At 46.8% G+C, this 19518-nt stretch overlaps 1 protein-coding gene across 1 annotated transcript in view; it reads left to right on the forward strand.

The window, feature by feature from the left end:
• The window catches only part of LOC140385938 (kinesin-like protein KIF20A), a gene marked incomplete at its 5' end in the record, with an annotated part of 69540 nt that extends 50238 nt beyond the window's left edge, over positions 1-19302 (forward strand). Inside the window, 5 exons of the mRNA XM_072468589.1 lie at positions 5539-5704; positions 13125-13299; positions 16622-16704; positions 16942-17061; positions 18993-19302. Coding sequence (XP_072324690.1) covers positions 5539-5704; positions 13125-13299; positions 16622-16704; positions 16942-17061; positions 18993-19286 — 838 coding nt within the window. The remainder of the gene's footprint in view (positions 1-5538; positions 5705-13124; positions 13300-16621; positions 16705-16941; positions 17062-18992) is intronic.
• Between the last annotated feature and the right edge of the window lie 216 nt (positions 19303-19518).

Here is a 19518-nt window from a genome sequence, read left to right on the forward strand (position 1 = left end):
ATTGAAGGTGTTCACGTCTATGTTGATGACATCATTTGGTCCACCACCCTGCAGGAGCATGTTCGTCGCCTCCAGCGCGTATTCAGATGTATACATGAGCATGGCCTCCACCTCAACAGGGCCAAATGCTCTTTTGGTCAGACAGAACAAGTTCCTCGGGGACCACATCTCCTCCCAATTGGGTGTGCAGCAGGATGCGGACAAGGTAGCTGCCATCACAGCTATGAAAACACCAGAGGACAAGAAGGCGGTCCTCCAATTTCTGGGCATGGTCAATTATTTAGGGAAATTTATCCCTAACCTTGCCTCTCATACCACGGCTCTCAGGAACCTGGTCAGGAAGACGACAGACTTCCAATGGCTCCCTGCCCACGAGCGCGAATGGAGCGAAGTCGAGGCAAAACTGGCCCCGGTCTTGGCTTTCCTTGATCCAGCAAAGGAGACCGAAATTTCGACCGATACCAGCCAATCCGGCATTGGGGCAGTGCTTCTTCAATGTGTTGAGGCCTCCTCATGGGCCCTCATTGCATATGCGTCACGTGCGATGACCCCACGGAGCAGCACTGCGCGCAGATATAGAAGGAGTGCCTGGGCCTTCTGACCGGTGTTGTTAAGTTTCACGATTATGTCTACGGACTTCCTCAATTCACCGTCGAGACCGACCATCGCCCGCTGGTCAATATAATACAGAAAGACTTGAACGACATGACGCCTCTCCTCCAGCATATTCTTCTCGAGCTCTGGCGATATGACTTCCAGCTGGTATACACCCCAGGCAAGGACCTCATCATTGCTGACGCTCTCTCCAGGGCAGTCAACATTCCATGTGACCCAGTGGGATTTGTCTGCCAGGTTGACGCCCATGTGGCATTCGTGGCCTCCAATCTACCTGCCTCGGATGAACGCCTCATCCAAATTCGCTGCGAGACGGCGGCTGACACCTTGCTACAGCGTGTCATGTGCCACCTAACAGACAGGTGGCTCAAGGGCCAATGCCCTCCATTCTTAATGTCAGAAGATCTGGCGTAGTAGATGGGGTTCTTCTAAAACTGGACCGCATTGTCATCCCGCATAGCATGCGCCAGCTTGTCCTGGAACAACTACACGAAGGCCACCTTGGCGTGGTAAAGTGCCGCCAACGGGCCCGAGAGGCAGTGTACTGGCCCGGCATTAGTGAGGACATAGCCAACACAGTGCTCAACTGCCCCACTTGTCAGTGCTTCCAGCCGGCCCAACCACGTGAGACCCTGCAGCCCCATGGGTTGGTCACGTCACCATGGACCAAGGTGGGCATCGACTTGTTCCACGCGCTGGGTAGGGTAGAGACTATGTACTGATCGTGGACTACTTTTCGAATTACTCGGAGGTGATACGGTTGCATGACCTCACCTCGTCTGCAGTCATGCGTGCATGTAAAGAAACCTTTGCTCGACACGGCATCCCGCTCACGGTTATGTCGGACAATGGCCCCTGCTTCGCCAGCCAAGAATTGTCCAACTTTGCCAGGCGGTACAATTTTGCCCATGTGACGTCCAGTCCCAAATCCAACGGCAAAGCAGAGAAGGGAGTACACATCGTCAAACGGCTTGTTTACAAGGCTGCTGATGCTGGGTCTGATTTCTACCTTGCCTTGCTGGCCTATCGCTCCGCCCTACTGACTACTGGCCTGTCGTCAGCCCAGTTACTCATGAGTTGCACCCTGAGGACAACGGTGCCGTCCATCCATGTCCCAGACCTCGACCATGTTGCGGTCCTTCGCCGGAGTCTCGTGCACAGCACAAGGCGGCTCATGGCCCACCCTCGAGGCGGTCAAGCAGAATTCGTCGCTCACCTCCGAGACTTATGAACTTTTCGAATTTATGGACTCTCTGAATTGTTTCCCTGGTTTGTATATAGTGTTGATCTCATTACTCTTGTTGCATACTGCTTCTTTGCACCAGGCACCTTCCCATGTAAATAGCTTAGTTCTCATGTATGTAGTCCTGTAAATATGTCTTCGCACCCCACACATAGTTAGGAACATTCTCACCATACTATTTATTGCCACACACATACATTTTTTTTTTTTATAAAAGGGGGGAATGTCATAATATACACCAGTCTATCATGGTGCAGACACACACACTGATGGACACACAGCAAGACCAATCAAATCTCACAACACCACAGCCAATCACCAGTTAGCACACACACTATATAGACAAGAGGGCATCAGAGTTCCCGCTAATTCGGGATGCAGCCTCTCAGAAGGACAGAGCTTACAGCTTACAGCACAGATCTTCACCATGTGCTGAGTGCATAGACTGGTTAGGACAGGCATAGGTCTTTAGTTTAATCTAACATTGTGTTAACCCACAGTGAAAGTATGTTCAACAGTTTCTAACTTAATAGAATAGTGTTGTACTATTTTAAGTGTTGGTGGCCTGTATGTGTTCCACGGATCCAGAGCACCCAACACTTGTGTTTGCTTTCATTTTACCTGGTTTGGTTTTTCCTTGATTTGCTTTTTTCTGCCAATTCGGTGCACCTTCGTGCATTCCAAATCCTAACTGATTGCCATTGGTTCTTTGTCGTTCTTTTGAATTGGTGTCCTCTGGTTCTTGACCCTTCCACCAAAGGAACAGTTTTTCTATGTAATCTGTCTAAACCCGAACTTTCTCTTGTTCTCCACTCCATGTTCCTGAAATCTCTCACCCTGATATCATTTTCAGGAATCCTTTACATCATCCTAAAGTGGACATACACTTCCAGTTGAGGCTGCCGTAGTAGTTTTTTTTTTTTTTTTTTTTTTGAAGATTAATCCGAAACTTGATGACACTGTTTAAAATACAGGATTTCTTTTATCTTTATTTTCTCAACCTTTAACCTGTGTTTGTATATGCCCAGGTCTCTGTTCCTGTTCACCCTTAATATTTTAGTTGCTTCACCTGTATCACTTCACACTTTACTGCATTAAATTTCATTGCAATGTGTCTGTTCATATCGCCTCTCTCTGTCCTTTATAAGTTTATTCTCACTGTTTTACAGTGCTTGCAAGTTCTGCAACTTTTGAAATTGTGCCCTGTATGCCGGAGTTTAAAGCATGAATATATATCAAGCAAAGCATTATTCTCCATCCTTTTTTTAAGGATACTAAATGTTTTCTCGGTCACCTTTAAATCTATGCCTTCTCATTATGACTTCAGTCTTTGGGGTGCAGTTTCTCTTTTAAAAATATTTGCTTAAACTTAACCCCCCCCCCCCCCCCCCCCAGCTCTATCAGTTGTTTGTTTCAAAACAGGTTATGAATGGCCCCCACGCTTTGTGGAAACCATCTTCCTCAGATCATGTATTTGATCTTCTCCCAGGTGGAGAAATTGCGATAGGTCTGCTAGTCAGTCTGCAGCTGTAGGTGGTGCTGCTGATCGCCAGTTGAGCAGGATTCTCCAGAGGGGGATTAGGGAAGCAAAGGCAAGAACATCTGCCCTCTTTCCCCATATGACGTTCTGGCTGGTCCAATACCCCGAAGACTACCGCTCTGGCATGGCTCCACCCTCACCCCCACAATCTTGGACATTGCCTCGAAGAAGGCTGTCCAGAACCCAAGAAGCCTGGGGCAAGCCCAGAACATAGCCAGGCTTCCCTCCACCTCCAGGAAGAACCTGCTCATTCGAGCTCTGTGCACTACTTTTAGCTGCATGAGACTTAGCCTTGTGCAGGAGGAGATGGAGTTGGCCCTGTTCAGTGCTTTGCTCCAGAGTCCCCACCCTGCTTCCGTCCCTACCTCTTCCTCCCATTCTTCCTTTGTTTTGTCCAGTGGGGAGCGTGTCCCTTCTAAAAGTTGTCCGTATATGTCCATGCAGATCCACTTTCCCAGACTGTCTCTCGGAGCCTTGGGGTACCTTATCATCTCCTTGCAGGGTTGCTGCAGCTGGGGTGGCCATGATGGGCACCTCGGTTATACCAAAGTGCTGCGTCATCTGGTTCCAGGTGTGTTACTACTGGCACTGGGCTAGTTGAGTGTTTCGCTGGCGGGAATAGGAGTGCTGTCATGGCGAGGGTCTGGAGGGTCAATCCTGTGCAGGACGACAACTCCATCCTTGCCCATTCCAAGTTTGGTCCCTTCACCCATCCCTTCACTCTCTCGGCCTTGGCTGCCCAGTGGTAATATTGCAAGAGAAGGCCAGGCCTCCCATGGGTCTTCTCCTTTGCAGTGTTGTTTTAGGGGTTCTTTGATTCTTCCAACCTCCTCCCCCTCCCCCACCACCCCACCCCCACACGCAAACGCCATAATCATTTTATCTACTGCTTGGAAAAAAGCCTTGGGGGTGTAGATTGGTATGGATCTCAACAGGCAGAGGAACCTTGGCATGTTCATCTTGTTCATCTGCACCCTCCCCGCCAGGGAAGGCAGGAGTGCATCCCATCTGTCAATCCTTTTCAAATTCCTCCAACAGACTGGTCAGATTCCATTTTGGACCCATGTCCATTTGTGAGCTCTCTGAATCCTCAGGCAGTGGAATTTGTTTCGCGCTATTTTAAATGGTAGCCAGCTCTGCCATTTCCCGGTGAACCCGAAAGAGGGGTACTTTGCTTTTGCTCAGGTTTGTAGCCTGTGAAGGCTCCACACCCACCCAGAAGCTTGATTTTGTTCATGCTGTTTTTCAGGTCCGAGATGTAGAGAAGCAGATCATCTGCATGGAGCGAGACTCTGTGCTCCCTGCCCCTTCAGATTCCCCTCCAGCCCCTCTCATCTTGCAGGGTGATTGCCAGGGCAAACGGGGACAGCGGGCTTCCCTGCCATGTGCCTCTGGAACTGGAAATATTCAAAGTTGGTGGTGTTGGTCCGAACGCTCGCCTTGGGGCCGTTGTACAGGAGTTTAATCTGATAGGTGAACCCTGTCCCGAGCCCAAACCACTCCAGTACCTCAATGTGGTACTTCCACTCGACTCTGTCGAAGGCCTTTTCTGCGTCCAGGGAGACTTTTCTGCGTCCAGCGTCCAGGGAGACTACCATCTTTGCTGTTTCTCCCTGGATGGGGGTCAGTATCACACTCGGCAGCCGCCTGTAGTTAGCTGTCTACCCTTAACAAAGCCTGACTGGTCCTCTGCGACCACTTCTGGTACGCAATTCTCCAGCCTCTTGGCCAGGAATTTTGCAAGTATTGTCGCGTCCACATTGAGCAGTGAAATTGGTCTGTATGACCCACATTCCGTCGGTTCTTTGTCTTTCAGTTTCTCTCTCTATTTTCTATTATGTAATCCCTTTGTTTTTAAATGGCTCTATCAAGTTTGCTGTTCATCATTTGCGCTCTTAAGGAACACAACCCCAGCTTCTCCTGACTAGGAACCATCCTCTTTCCATTGTGTCCCTCTTAAAATATGGTGCTGCCACAAAATGGATAGTGTACTCCAGCTGGAGCTGCACTGTTTATTTGGGTTCAGTATAGCTCCTTGACCTTTTGTAGTCCGTGAGCCTCAGATTTGTGCTGAATTCTATCTGCCAAATTCTGTTTGTCAGTCATATAAAACTTTGCATGTTTTATCTGCCCATTACAGTGAGCGATTTGAAGAACTAAAGGAGATCTATGAAGAACAATTGGAAAGTAAACTCCACATGTACAAAGAATCAATCCGGCGACATGCATATAAATGTGCTTTGGTAGAAGTTCAAGAGAAATATTTTGGAAAAGAAGAGTTTGCTACTGTGCGACACAAAGTGAAGGTAATATTTAAAGCAACTGGACGATAGTTGGCTTTTTTTTTTTGAACACTGTTTACTGCAAGATATAAAAACAAACAGGCTGAAAATGTTGGAAATATACTGCAGGTCTGGCTCTGTCTGTGGTGATAATGTTTTGGGTCAATGACCTTGCATTAGTACTGAGACTTCGAAATAAATAAACCTATTGCAGAGGCAGGATTGTGGGGATGGGGGAAAAGAGACTGTCTGGAGGAGCAGTAACAAGGGAAGATGCAGAATAATTACCAAGGATGCCATCCAGCAATGAGTGCAGAGGTTCTGATCTGATATTGTTCACTCAATAAAACTGGAAGGCGATAAGGGTGCCCAATAAAACAAAAGTTATTTCACCTGGAAAGAGGATCACCTGGTTGAGGAAAATTTACATTCTGGAAGCATAGGTATAGGTTTTTGCCTAGTCAGAGTAGAAGAGAATGAAGTAGTCCTATATTGGAAGCTTATTGTGATACATTATTGTTCAACTCTATAAGATTTTACCTTGGTTTTTTAAACTCTTATATTGGATATCAAATTTGAAAGGAAGAAACACATTACGGTCAATATTTACAAGATTCTTCCTTAACTATCAAGAGTTATCACTAAACTCGCATCTGTTCTTTAACCTTAAGTTCTTGAATTTGGTGCAATTCCCACTCCACTATCCGTTTACATATCTGGAAATAAAAACTGTTTTACTACTGGATTATCTTTGAACCCAACTGGTTCACTAGGTCTTCAGGGCAGAACATCTGCTATTCTTGCAATCTATATGTCACTTCAGTCCTACAAAACCATATGATTGACTCTTAACTGCCTTTTCAGCAACTGCACAGTTGCATCAATTGCGAGTGAGTGTTGACAGTTCAAAAGATCTACAATCACTTTGGGCAATCGTGGATGAATAATACATGTTGTCTGCAGCCTGGACGTGAATTTAGGACGTGATTTAATGGAAAATGTTCTGGGTGCAATTGGCAGGCTGTTCCCCAGCGGCTGCATTGGTGAGATCATGGCCCACAGCCAACGAGACTCGGTGCTGGAAATGAGCCCCCAATAGCTTCTCACCATTACTGGCTATCTTGCCATCTGATCAGCCAGACTCCTGCCTCAGCGTCTCGCTGCTAATGAGGGGGAGCTGCTTTTAAACTTTCTCTCTCAACTCGCTCCCAGTCAACACACCTTCATGGTAGCCCGCTGACCTGCTTCGCACTTTGGGGATGCCAACCTGGCCAGGCTTCTCGATGCTGTGAATGCGAGACAGGGCACCCTGTTCCCCCGAGGGGATCGGAGGACCAGCAGCAGGGCCACCAATACTGCCTGGGAGGCTGTGGCAGCAGCTGTCAGTGTGGGCAGCCTGAGGTGGAGGACTGCTGTCCAACATCAGAAGACCAATGGCCTCCACCGAGCTGCAAGGGTAAGTTACCACCTGTCCTGGCATCAGTGCTGCCCGCCAAATCACTGGCTGACACCTCGCACCCTCCACACATCCGATCTTTGTGCTTTCTCCTCCGAACTCACTGGCGCCCACCAGCATAACCCTTCCCACACATGCCAACTGCTATAGATTCTCTCCGACTCATCAAGCATGCAGCTCACATTGCCCTCTTTGTCCCTGCAGGACACGATAGCCCATAATAAGTGGGAAAGGCCCAAGACCGGGAGGCAGAGTACCAGAGAGTCCTCTTTCCCCCTAAGAGGAATGGGTCCTGGATATCACCTGGGTTGTCTGAGCAGAGAGCAGTCACTGAGCGAGGTTGGATACACTGCAGAGGTGAGGATCCATTGCCCCTTCACACAGATGACCTGTCTGAAGTGAGTTCATGTCCGGTAAACTGATCCTTCCCAAACACTGACCATGAGTTCATTGTCTCAGACTTCCCACCTGATGGGGCTGGGACAGCCAAAGCAGTTTATCCTCTCGATCTCGCTCCCGTTCCATTGATCCAAGATCAGTCAAATGCATGCTACCACCCTGACAGGAGTCAGACTTTGACATAAACTGAAGAGTACCAGAGTTAACCACACAACGAGTGATCATCAGTCTCCAGCCTTGCATATTGACCTGCTGGCAGTGCTGTCACAGGCCCATTGTCCTGGGGTGATGTTACACAGACTCTTGGATGGTGGAATAGGGATATGGTGAGGGGGTCGGGGGCGGTGAGCTGATGGACAAAGCCTCGTCCTATGAGAATTGGGAGAGGATGAGGGCCTCCCTTGTCCTCCGGGGACGCTGGACTCTTACGCCACTTATCCCCCATCCTGCCGACACCCCTTGAAGCTCCTTTCCGAGCCCTGCATTGTCCAGCTCCTCCTCCAACATGTTGGCCCACATCAGTGGCAGGTTGTGGAGTGCACAGCAGACCACAAAGCGGGAGACCCGCTGGGGGGCGTACTGCAGTGCACCATTAGAGCAGTCCAGGCATCTCAACCTCATTTCGAGCAGTACGGTGCAACGCTCAATGACTGCACTGGTGGCAACATGGGCCTTGTTATATCGGGTCTCCATCTCTGTCTCCGGCCTCTGCACTGGAGTCATCGGACCAGGACCTCGGTAGGCACCTGTTATCACCCCCCTCCCCCCCCCCCCCCCCCCCCCCCCAGGAGCCAACCCGTCATGCTGGGGTGGTCCTTTAAGATGCCGGTGATCTGAGTGTCCCAGGATGTAGCTGTCATGCACACACCCTAGGAAGCCTGCACACACATGCATGATCCGGAGGAGGTGATCGCACATGAGTTAAACATTCAGGGAGTGGAACACCTTCCTGTTAAGACAACGTGTGCCATCAATTACCCTCTGGACCTGCAGGCATCCTGGTGATGGCAGCAGATCCTGCAGCAAGGGCATCTTGGTGGCCTGGTCCAGATCAAAAGTTGATGTAGTCGTATGCCCGGGCATACTGGGATCTATGACCTCACAGATGCACTTGTGGACTCTCGCTTGGGAGATACCTCGTGAGTCTCCACTCAAGCCCTGGAATGAACTGCTTGCATAGACGTTCAGGGCTACGGTGACCTTCACAGCCACTGGGGGCGGGGGTCTTCTCCATTGGGTGCCAAGTCTGCAAAGCCCTGGCACAGGTGGTGTACTGTTGAGACTGAGTCTCCTCTAGCGCCAGCTGTGTGTCATCTCCTACGATGCCCCTATACCTTGGGCTGTTGCTGGCATCCCCCTCTGGGTGGGGGTTCCTCTGCTTGTTGGGTGCCCGGGTCTTCAGGGTGTGTGGCGGACCCCTGCATATGGTGTAAAGAAGCAAATTACTGCGGATGCTGGAATCTGAAACCAAAAGAGAAAATGCTGGAAAATCTCAGCAGGTCTGGCAGCATCTGTAGGGAGAGAAAAGCTCATGTTTTCAGTCCAGATGACCCTCTGTCAAAGCTAAAAGAGATAGAAAGTGGGAGATATTTATACTGTAGGATGAGGGAATGAAAGATGAGTCATAGCCACAGAAACCAAGTGAAGAGAGTGCTAATGGCAGTCCCCAGAGAAAAGGTGTGAAAGGCCAAACGGCAGAGAAACTAAAATCTCCATGCATGCCCATCTCTTTGGGTAGAGTCTTCCCCCCTGTTCCCCCCACATCCTTTCATGTGCCTCCAACATTCTGCCTCCAATTGGACACTACGCTGGGACAATTACTTGGCCTCGATCTTTTCATTGAAAACTGCCGACGGGACATTGGCCGTCTTAATTTTTCTGCCCCCCCCCCCCCCCCCCCCCCCCCCCCCCCCCCCCCCCCCCCCGGGCTCCCCCATGGCTTCCAACATCATAGTCTCCTAATCCCGGACATCCTGCTTTTACCTACTTGCCAAAATCCGCAAAAAGGACTGTCCCGGTAGGTCCATTGAGTCAGCATGCTCCTGCCTCGCCAAACCTATTTCCTCTTATCTTGACTCGCCTGGTCCCACCTACATCGAAGTCCTGCATCATGTTGACAGCTTCCAGTTAGCGGGCCCCAACCGCCTCCTATTCACCATGGATGTGCAATCTCTCTGCACTTCCATCCCACACCAGGGTGGCCTGAGAGCTCCTCGCTTCTTTCTCAAAGGGAGGCCTGAACAATTGCCATCCTCCACCACTCTCCTCAGCCTGACTGAACTCATTCTATCTCTCTCTCATCCCATGTCTTCAAATCAAAGGTGTAGCAATGGATACCAGCCTTGGCTACGCTTGCCTTTTTATGTGGTGTATGGAACATTCCTTGTTCTAGGCCAACCCGGGTCCCCTCCCACAACTTCTTTACCGGTACATCTATTGACTATTTTGGTGCCACTTCATGCTCTCATCAGGATCAGGAAGAATTCATCAACTTCGCTTCCACCCCTCCATCACTTTCACCTGGTCCATCTCAGACCCTTCCCTTCCTTGACCTTAGTCTTTTGCCCGAAATGAAGACAATCTACTCATCCATTACAAGCCCACTGACTCTCACAGCTATCTGGACTACAGCTCTTCCCATCCTACATCCCTTTCTCTCTGCTCCTTGCCTCTGTCGCATTTGTTCCGATGCTGGCACTTTCTGAAGTGGTGCTTCGAAAATGTGCTCCTCCTTCCTCAACCGTGATTTTCCACCTACAGTTGTTGACGGGGCCCTCCACAGCGTGCGGTCCATCTCCCGCCCAGAACGAGGATAGAGTCCTCCTCGTTCTCACATTTCACCCCACCAGCCTCCGTATGCAAAGCATAATCCTCCACCATTTTTGCCAACTCCAGCGTGATCCCACCACAAACTTACCTTCCCTCCACTCCCTCTGTCTCCGGGATAATCTAATCCGCTCCTCCACAGTACCAAACACCTCTCCCATCATCCATGGCACCTTCCCATGCAATTGCAGAAGGTGTAACACTGCCCCATTACTTCTTCCATGCTTAACATCCCAGGCCCAAAACACTCATTCCAGGTTAAGCAGCGTTTCACTTGCATCTTTCAATTTGGTCTATTGCATTTGCTGCTCCCAGTGTGGTCTTTATGGGAGAGACCAAATGTAGACTGGCTGACTGCTTTGCTGAGCACCTTCGGTCTGTGTGCATTCAGGACCCTGACCTTCTCCCGTTTTAACACCCTGCCCTGCTCCCATGCCCACATGTCAGTCCTTGGCCTGCTTCAATGTTCCAGTGAAGCTCAATGCAAGTTGGAGGATTAGCATCTCGTTTTCCGGTTAGTCACGCTGGTTATTGCCTTCCCGTCTCAACCTCCAATTCAACAACTTCAGATGATTAGCTCTATCCCATCTCGACCCCTTGCTTTCATTCCATTTCATTTTAACTGTCTTTTACCCTTTATTTCTTTCTTGACTTTTTAAAAATTATACCCCCCACTCCTTTCTTGTCTCCTCTTCCCCCCCCCCCCCACTCTTTCCCCTATCTTATCACCCCCCCCCCCATTCCTTACCTTTTCTCCCCTTTGCTTCCCCTTTTCTTCCCCCCCCCCCCCCCTTCCACCCATGAACCCCTCCCCCACATCTACATCTGTTACAGATTATCTCTGATTTTAGTTTCTCTGCCGTTGGCCTTTCACACCTTTTTATTCTCTTTGGGGACTGCCATTAGCACTCTCTTCCCTTGATTTCTGTGGTTTTGACTCATCTTTCATTCCCTTGGGCAGCACGGTGATGCAGTGGTTAACATTGCTGCCTCACTGCGCCGAGGTCCCAGGTTCGATCCCGGCTCTGGGTCACTGTCCGTGTGGAGTTTGCACATTCTCCCCATGTTTACGTGGGTTTCGCCCCCACAACCCAAAGATGTGCAGGGGAGGTGGATTGGCCACACTAAATTGCTCTTAAATGGAAAAAATTAATTGGGTACACTAAATTTATTTTAAAAAAATTAAATATCTTTCATTCTCTCACCCTAGCTTACAAAGGGTCATCTGAACTCGAAACGTTAGTTATTTTCTCTCCTGACAGATGCTGCCAGACCTGGTGTGCTGCCTCCAGGCTGTGTCAATGCTGCTGCCGTCTTCTCTGGCATTTGGCCACCTGAGCTGCCACCAATACCGCAAGGGCAGCCTCTGCAGAACTGACAACACCAGCCATCTATCTGTAAGGCATTGGAAATGGAGAGAAACCCGACAATCCACCCTGGGACCCCAAGCCTACCCCCACCCTTGCATGTCCTGCCTTCACTGCATGCCATTCACCAGGCCAATTGTGGCGCAGAACCTCACTCTGCACATTCTCTCCCTCGGCCACAGCAGGAGCCCCTAGACCCCAGACCCCTGCCGGGAACATTAGGGAGACTGTGCTCCGGTGCCTTTCCTGATCCAAATCCCCACACTTTTTCTTCAATGGCATCATCAGTTGGCCCATTTAGATCAATGTCGTGCACCAGGTCCCACAGCGTCGTCTTGCTTCAAATCGGATTGCCTCCTGGGCTCTCCCTGAGCTTGGTGTTCCAGGACCCAGGTATCTAAAATTGTCTTTCTTTCTGGTTACAGAAAAGGAAGGAAAGAGCAACAGTAACCTAAAGTGACCTTCAGCATAGAACCAAGAGCAGGGCTCTGTCCTGGGACTGTTTGGTAGGACTGGCAGCAGCTGTGGTTGCCCTAATTTTGGGTCCCCACAATATCTACAGATGGCCTGAAGGCCTCACGAGACACAGTGCCCCTTGAGTTGCATATTGGAAACCGCTGCTCACCATCTCCAATTCCCTCACCAGCCATTGCACCAGCTTCACGTTCTTAGAAAGGAGTACTAAACAACACCAGTGTGATTTCTCACTGGAGAGCTGGTTAATTCTCAGGAGGCCGTTGCATTCGACTTGAGTCTCGCTAATGAAATGGAGATTAATGCAAATGAGCGTTAATTGATATGCTTATCATATTTGGGCGTGATCCAGAACTCCATCTGGAGCGGGCTGGTCAGATAACAAACTGATTTGTGCCCGGTGTGAATCATGCCTTTACCACTATTTAACCTGCACGCCCAAATCTGCACTGGGTGCAACACGGCGGTTAAATCACGTGGGTAATTGAAAATGCAACATCCGAGCAGTCTCATCGTGCTCCTTTTCTGGCCACGCTTACTCTAATTCTTTGGAGGGAAATGTTTTTTTAAATCTTTCGATTAAAATCAATGCTATGTATTCATGATGATTAAATTGAAGTTGAACAAAAAGGGAAGAACTTGGAAGAGGCTAGCTGAAAAAATTTCAGTGAATAAATTTGAACCTGTGGATATATTGGGAAGTGATGCACTTTTTTTTTAGGTATAGTATTTAATACCATCTTTAACTTGAGCAGGACTATGGACACAGCACCAAACGGTGCAGTAGATGAGTTTTTAACTTGGTGCTCCCTGCATACCAAGTTTGAGGTATACTAGTCATCTGGATGTGAAGTCTCTATTACACTATAAATTGTGAGCATACATGCTTAGCAGCAAATAGCTTGAGAACATTTTTTCCAAGGTGGCGGCGCTGGATGAGGAGCTGGAAACCATGTTTGATGAAAACCGAAGAAAACCTGCAGTTGCTGCACATTCTGATGAACTGCTGGAGGAGTTGGCATGGTTCAAAGTGGAAGTATCAAAAAAGGAATCTCAGCTGCAGAGTCTTCAGCTAGAAGCTACTATAAGTGGCAATGGTAAACAATGCATATCTGATCTAAAACATCTTGTCGAGAAATATGTTGCGTTGTACGAAACCTAATATTTTATTACAAACAATTTTCCAATCTTGATTCACAAACCTTTTACTTAAGTTCTTTTACTTTTTTCCGCATTGGGCATACTTGCGCTACATAAGTTTTTACCAATTAGCCTTGACAATAATAGGTGAACTGCTCAAAAGGGTTTAATTGATGAGTATCTTGTCTAATCTTAAGACTCCATGTGCTGCAAATTACTTTTAATTGGCGATCATTTTGTACGCAATGCCGCAGACTTCAACTCGGGGACAATTGTGAACACTTGGGCTTGAGGTAGATGGTCAACACAGATTTGTTAAATGTTCTAGTGGGCTAGATTGTTGAACATATACGGGGCAAAATCTAACGCCGTGATGTGGCAGGTAAATCTCACGAGATGCCTTTTGTGAGATTACCCAGCTCCCAATGCCTCCAGATCTAACGAGACGTCACAATCTGGATTCTGATCAGTCTAATCTGCATATTAAAGTGCTGCAGGGTCTCCCAGGGGATCAGGGGGCCCCTTGGTGGGGGGATCCCTTGGTGATACCCTGGCAACCTTGATGCCAGGAACCTGGCAGTGCTGAGATGCCCAGCTTGCATTTTGCCTGAGCTAGGAATCAGGTGATGCTCTGCCGTTATTAGATGGGGTGTGGAGGACTCCATGACTCCCTTTTTAGGTGTGTTTCGGGGGGGATCTAGGCGTCACGGGAGAGGGAGGGGTCCTGACCTGGGTGCCACGATCTCCTCAGCACCAACGAGCAAAGCTCCTCAGTGCAGGAAATGGGGCTAAATGCAGGGTGTTCTCTGCTGAGGCCGCAAAGAAATAGGGTCCAGTTAGATCGGGGGGTCTTTCTCGGTGCTGTGAACGCTGGGAAACATCCGGCTAAATGCACTCGCATGGGTCCCTGTTTAATTTCTGTTAAATCGTGCCCATGGGTGAAAGTTTCAAAATCACAATGGCATTTTCTGGACGGTTTGAGACAGATACAGCATAGATATGTGTTTAAAGGACACAAATAGAATAAATAGATGTTAGATTGACCAGATATGGATCAATTCTCCATATTTTCAGAGAGGGCATTGTGTAACATTCACTGAGCATTCCAAATTAGGGACATCCAGAGCATGAGACTGTTCAGGGACACGCCTAGTTAGAATGAACAAAAACGTGGCACATTTGTTAAAAGGTGAGTTTTTTTTTTTTAGCTAACTATCTGGCCAAATATGTGCTTTATCTATGAATCAGAGTGCTCGGGTTTCTTCAATAAATCAAATTATTAGTTTATTGTAAAATCGGACATGTTAAAAAGAAAAGCAAAGTTTAATGACATCCAACATGAAATTGTAATAATTACTCTTTACAAATGCCCTCACAGGGTTTTTCAAAGTACGGGTCCTGACCCGTGGGTAGGTGTCAGCGCGATCAGTTGCACTGTTCCCACGGTGGTCCTGACTGTGGGAGAAGTGCTCAATGGTCGTGACCTGCTTTTACATTGAGAATGGTGGTCGCTGCCACCTTATAATGCAAGAAATGAGGCTGTGTGGAGTCTTCCAGCCAGAAGTAGCAGCAGTGAACAGTACACCTGCTATCGAACATCTTGTACGTGCTTTTATCGTCAAATCAGAGTGGTGTTGCTTCCATTTTACAGCTACTGGCAAGAGAAAGATGGATTGTTTTCTTGCAGGAAAGAGACAACCAGAGAGGCAGTGTACCTACTGGACAGGATCTCTCAACAGAATCTGTTGAAGAGAGCTGCCCCGGAGAGTCCAAGGCAGGGCCAAGCATTGCTAGTGTTATCTCTGTGCAGAGCTCCAGGCCTCTGGTTAACAGCCTACAAAGAAGACATTTAATTTAGGAAAGATGATTTCTTAAGGTACAGTTTTTTGTCAATTGTGCTAATACAAGTAAGGATGCAAAGCCCATGTTTGTTATATGCTGTCAAACTGAGTGAAAATGAGGTTCCCAGAGTCCGTTATCAACTTGGATCTGACTCTATATTGCTGTAGCTTACCTGTGATACACAGTCTGCATTCTGGAGTCGACTCTCCCAGTATCCAGTGCTGAGAGAAACAAATATTTTGTTGCATTGCCATTCACGATGACCTACATGTGAGGTTGGATTTTCCGTTTATATGAAGATGGCACAAAGGAACTGGCTGAAGTCTGCAACTGATATGTGCATTGCTCTCTCCTTCTTTGAGCCTGATTCAAGTGATATCCTGAGGATGAAGCAAGCTCCCTATTCACATTAAAGGTAAGCAAACATGGAATGTGACACGAAGGCCAGCCGTGGTGGACCCCGAAGGTCGCCGGTTGAGAAACGTGGATCCCAGAAGTTTGAAAAGCACTACCCTAACACCATCTCACACCAATAAAAGTAGAGAATTCTGTGCCAAAAAGTTAAAAATCAATGGTTCATGGGAAAAGTATAGATGGTGGAGTCCTTGAAATGGCATCCGTATTATATGGTTGGTTTCTCAGCACTCGTCCTCGAAACAATCAATGACTCTTGAACCATTTTTCAGGCGGAAGCAGGATTGGCTTCAGTAAAGGTTTCGGAGCAACTTGCATTCACTCTTGCTTTGAGGCCGGGGCTGCGGCTGAGTCTGGAATTTGAGGAGCTGGTATGTTCTTTACCCAAACAGTAAAACAACGATTTTCACCATGTTTATCAGGCATGATTTTTTTTTCATAGCCATAAATCGCCCCTTTTTTAAACAGTTCATCGGGGTCAGGAGGGTTCTAGCTTCTTTAAAACTGCTTAATTACTTTCTCTTGTAAAATGCTGCCTTTTCCAGGAACAGCGGCAACCAGAGTCTTTGCATGAACACTTTGGGGCAGCACGGTAGCATAGTGGTTAGCGCAATTGCTTCACAGCTCCAGGGTCCCAGGTTCGATTCCCGGCTGGGTCACTGTCTGTGCGGAGTCTGCACGTTCTCCCCGTGTGTGCGTGGGTTTCCTCCGGGTGCTCCGGTTTCCTCCCACAGTCCAAAGATGTGCAGGTTAGGTGGATTGGCCATGCTAAAATTGCCCTTAGTGTCCAAAATTGCCCTTAGTGTTGGTTGAGTGGGGTTACTGGGTTATGGGGATAGGGTGTTGTGGGCTTGGGTAGGGTGCTCTTTCCAAGAGCCGGTGCAGACTCGATGGGCCAAATGGCCTCCTTCTGCACTGTAAATTCTATGTTCTATGAACTTAGTAATATACATCCAGAGTTAGATACTTCATTAATGAATTATTGATTTTGCAAGACAGAACTAAAAGTATATTTCTCTGCAGAGGTAAACCAATATAAAGAATTATATAGGAATAAAGTCTTATCTGAAGAACAGTCTGCAAGATTGCTGGAAGAAAAAGATCAGGTATTGTATACCATGTTTTCAATTCAATTTCAAAATCAAATGACATGATATGACGGAACAAGATTCATGATATGAAGGAACAAGATTCATTATAGTAATATTCTGAAGAAAAAGTCATGTATAATCATAACTAGATCTAAATATGTTATTTGATTGTGTCTATTTTATCTAAACTTTTTTTATTAAAAAGAAATACACAATGCCTTTAATTTGAAACTGCCCTTCATTAACTGTCAGGTGACCAAGAACTTGCTGAGGGAGATGAAGGAGATGCATATAGCTTTGCAGCAGGCAGAGAAAAATTGTCAAGAGCGAAATGAAGAGGTGAAGAAACTTAATCGGACGATAATGACGCAGGTATACTTTTAAATACTTTATTTCTTGAACTAAAGTTTGCTGATGCCATGAAACCAATTCGGAAAACAAAAAGGAGGATAGTGACAGATTTGGTAAAAGGCAAAGAAATGGCAGATTAAATTTAATTCAAAATGGACAAACTTTTAAAGCTGGTGCAGAAACGAGTAGTAAGAAGCTATGAGCCTCAATAGGCCCCATGCAAGTTTCTGCCGAGGCTGGTCTTGACTGAACAAGTGGCCTATTCTTAATACACATATTTTTGGGAGCATGAGGCAGAATGTCCCAAGTGGTGGTGGGATCTGGAATATAATGCTGTAGCCTGTTGGGCAAATTGTCGCCATTCCATACAATTGGTAGCAAGATCTTTTCAGTTATTAATACTCCGTGTCATTGAAGCATTTTCTTTGTCTCCCGTGGAACATTGGTCCTTCGAGTTGGGAAACAGGACCTGGTGGGGAAGACTGTCCAGTCCATTTCTTTTAATGGGAGTTTTGACTGCATGCTTGTGGAGCTGGCTTCAAGAAGGGAACTAGCATTTGTTCGGAAGTCCTCCCATTAGTATTGCTGATAAAATTTCTCTAGCCCCCTCATGTGGCTGATGCATAGTCCAGGCCATCATTGCAGTTCTATGTGGTGATGGCAATTGCTCTACAATAGGATTTGGTTGACTTGCAACGGTTGTTTAAATTCTGTTGCTGTGGCTGATCATTCTTGTCAAGAATGACAAGATGTGGTTGAAGTGTTCACAATATATTCCAGAGTCATTTCTCCCTCTTCTCTCTTTCCCCCCCCCCCCCCCCCCCCCCCCCCCCCCCCCAAACCCTACATCTTCAATCCAGATGATGTACATGAGCTGACCAGCTGTGGTTTGGTGTGAATTTTGGTTTAGCAACGTCTTGAGGTCAGTTGGTGTTTCCTGTGTGCAGAATTAAAGAGATTGAATGAATGAATGAGTTGAAAATCTGCTGCAGCCTGGGCAATTAATTGCAGTCATTCACAAACTGTAGATCATGCCTGTCCAAGGTGATCAGTTTTGTTTTGCTGCAAAAGTTACCATTTTCCATCTAAACTTCAGAGGATAGCTGAGGTAAATGACCACTGCTGAGTTGGATTGTAAATTATATGGGAGTTATCACACAGCCTTGCTTAACCCTGATCTAGATTTTGCAGTGTCTGTTCCAGATCTCTCATTCATGACAATTGTAGTGGATGTCATCATGAAATAGTTGCAGGATTGTGATGAAGCGGCTTGAACATCCATAGGTTCCTCTGGAAGGTCTAAAGACCTGGGAGGATTTCCTCAGCCACAGGAAGTATGTCAGGAATACCTCCAATAGTATCTTGTGTTTCTCTGGACAGTACTATTTTGAGTTGTTAAATGTAAATCCGGCTACATCAAGGATGCAAGTATAAAATCTAATAATTATTCCAGAGTTATGGAGTACTGGATTTAGGGAAAGTTACTTTTCAAGAATGTGAATGTTTAGGGCAGTATTTGTCACTCTAGTAGATGTGTATTCAGAAATTTCACCGTGTCCAGTTGGGCAGTGCGTTGGCGTAGTCTCTGAATGAGCGCCATTAGACTAGAGTTCATCTTTAGTAGCCTGCTTTCCAAGATTTCTATTCTTTAAATAAGATTGATCCATTTTGATGTGATGCTGCAGTTACAAATTAAGCAAATCTCTCTTGCATGCTTTCTTTTTTAAAAGCAGCTGTTTGGAGGAGAAGTGCAGATATATAATTTGCTTGCTTCTGGTATTTTAGTCACTAGCCTCAACAATTATTTTGAGTAATAATTCTATGCAACAGATCTGAAAATTGGAGTTCTGTCTGTATTCTGCATCAGCCTAGAACTGTTAAGGTACCAAAATCTTTTGAATAATACGTTTTTTTTTTTTAAACCTCTCTTTTGTGCTGTCCACACACTTAAGGAAAAAATGCTTAAGGAAATTAAAGAAGAGTATGTTGACCAAATCCAGCAACTACAAAACGTGGCGTCCAAACTCCAGGAAGAACTTGCTCTCTCTACAAAGCCACCTCGAGCTGAAAAGCCACCGCAAACAGCTAAAAGACTGTTTGCAAACTTAACTGGATCCAAACTGGCTCTTGGCTCACCCTCAAAAAACAGTTTGTTTAAATCCAGGGAGCTGACTCCCCGAATTAAGGTTAAAAAGAACATAGTTTCTGGTAAATTGCCATCAATACCGAGTAAGACTAATGAATAATTTATTGTCAACTTGTTCAATCCAAATGTTTTTATACTTGTTTTTAAATGTTAACAAATTAAAATGTGCAATTTTAATAAATCACAGGCACTAGATTTTGGTATTTTATCACAACTCCTCCAAATATTGCAACATTCTCAGTACTGCAGTGAAAGGTCAGTTGAGGACAAACGACAGCATTTTTCCATGAGGATAAAGAAAAGTGGGCTATAGAGAACAAGATGGATTTGAG

The sequence above is a fragment of the Scyliorhinus torazame genome, chromosome 11 (assembly GCF_047496885.1).
Source record: "Scyliorhinus torazame isolate Kashiwa2021f chromosome 11, sScyTor2.1, whole genome shotgun sequence".
NCBI lineage: Eukaryota > Metazoa > Chordata > Chondrichthyes > Carcharhiniformes > Scyliorhinidae > Scyliorhinus > Scyliorhinus torazame.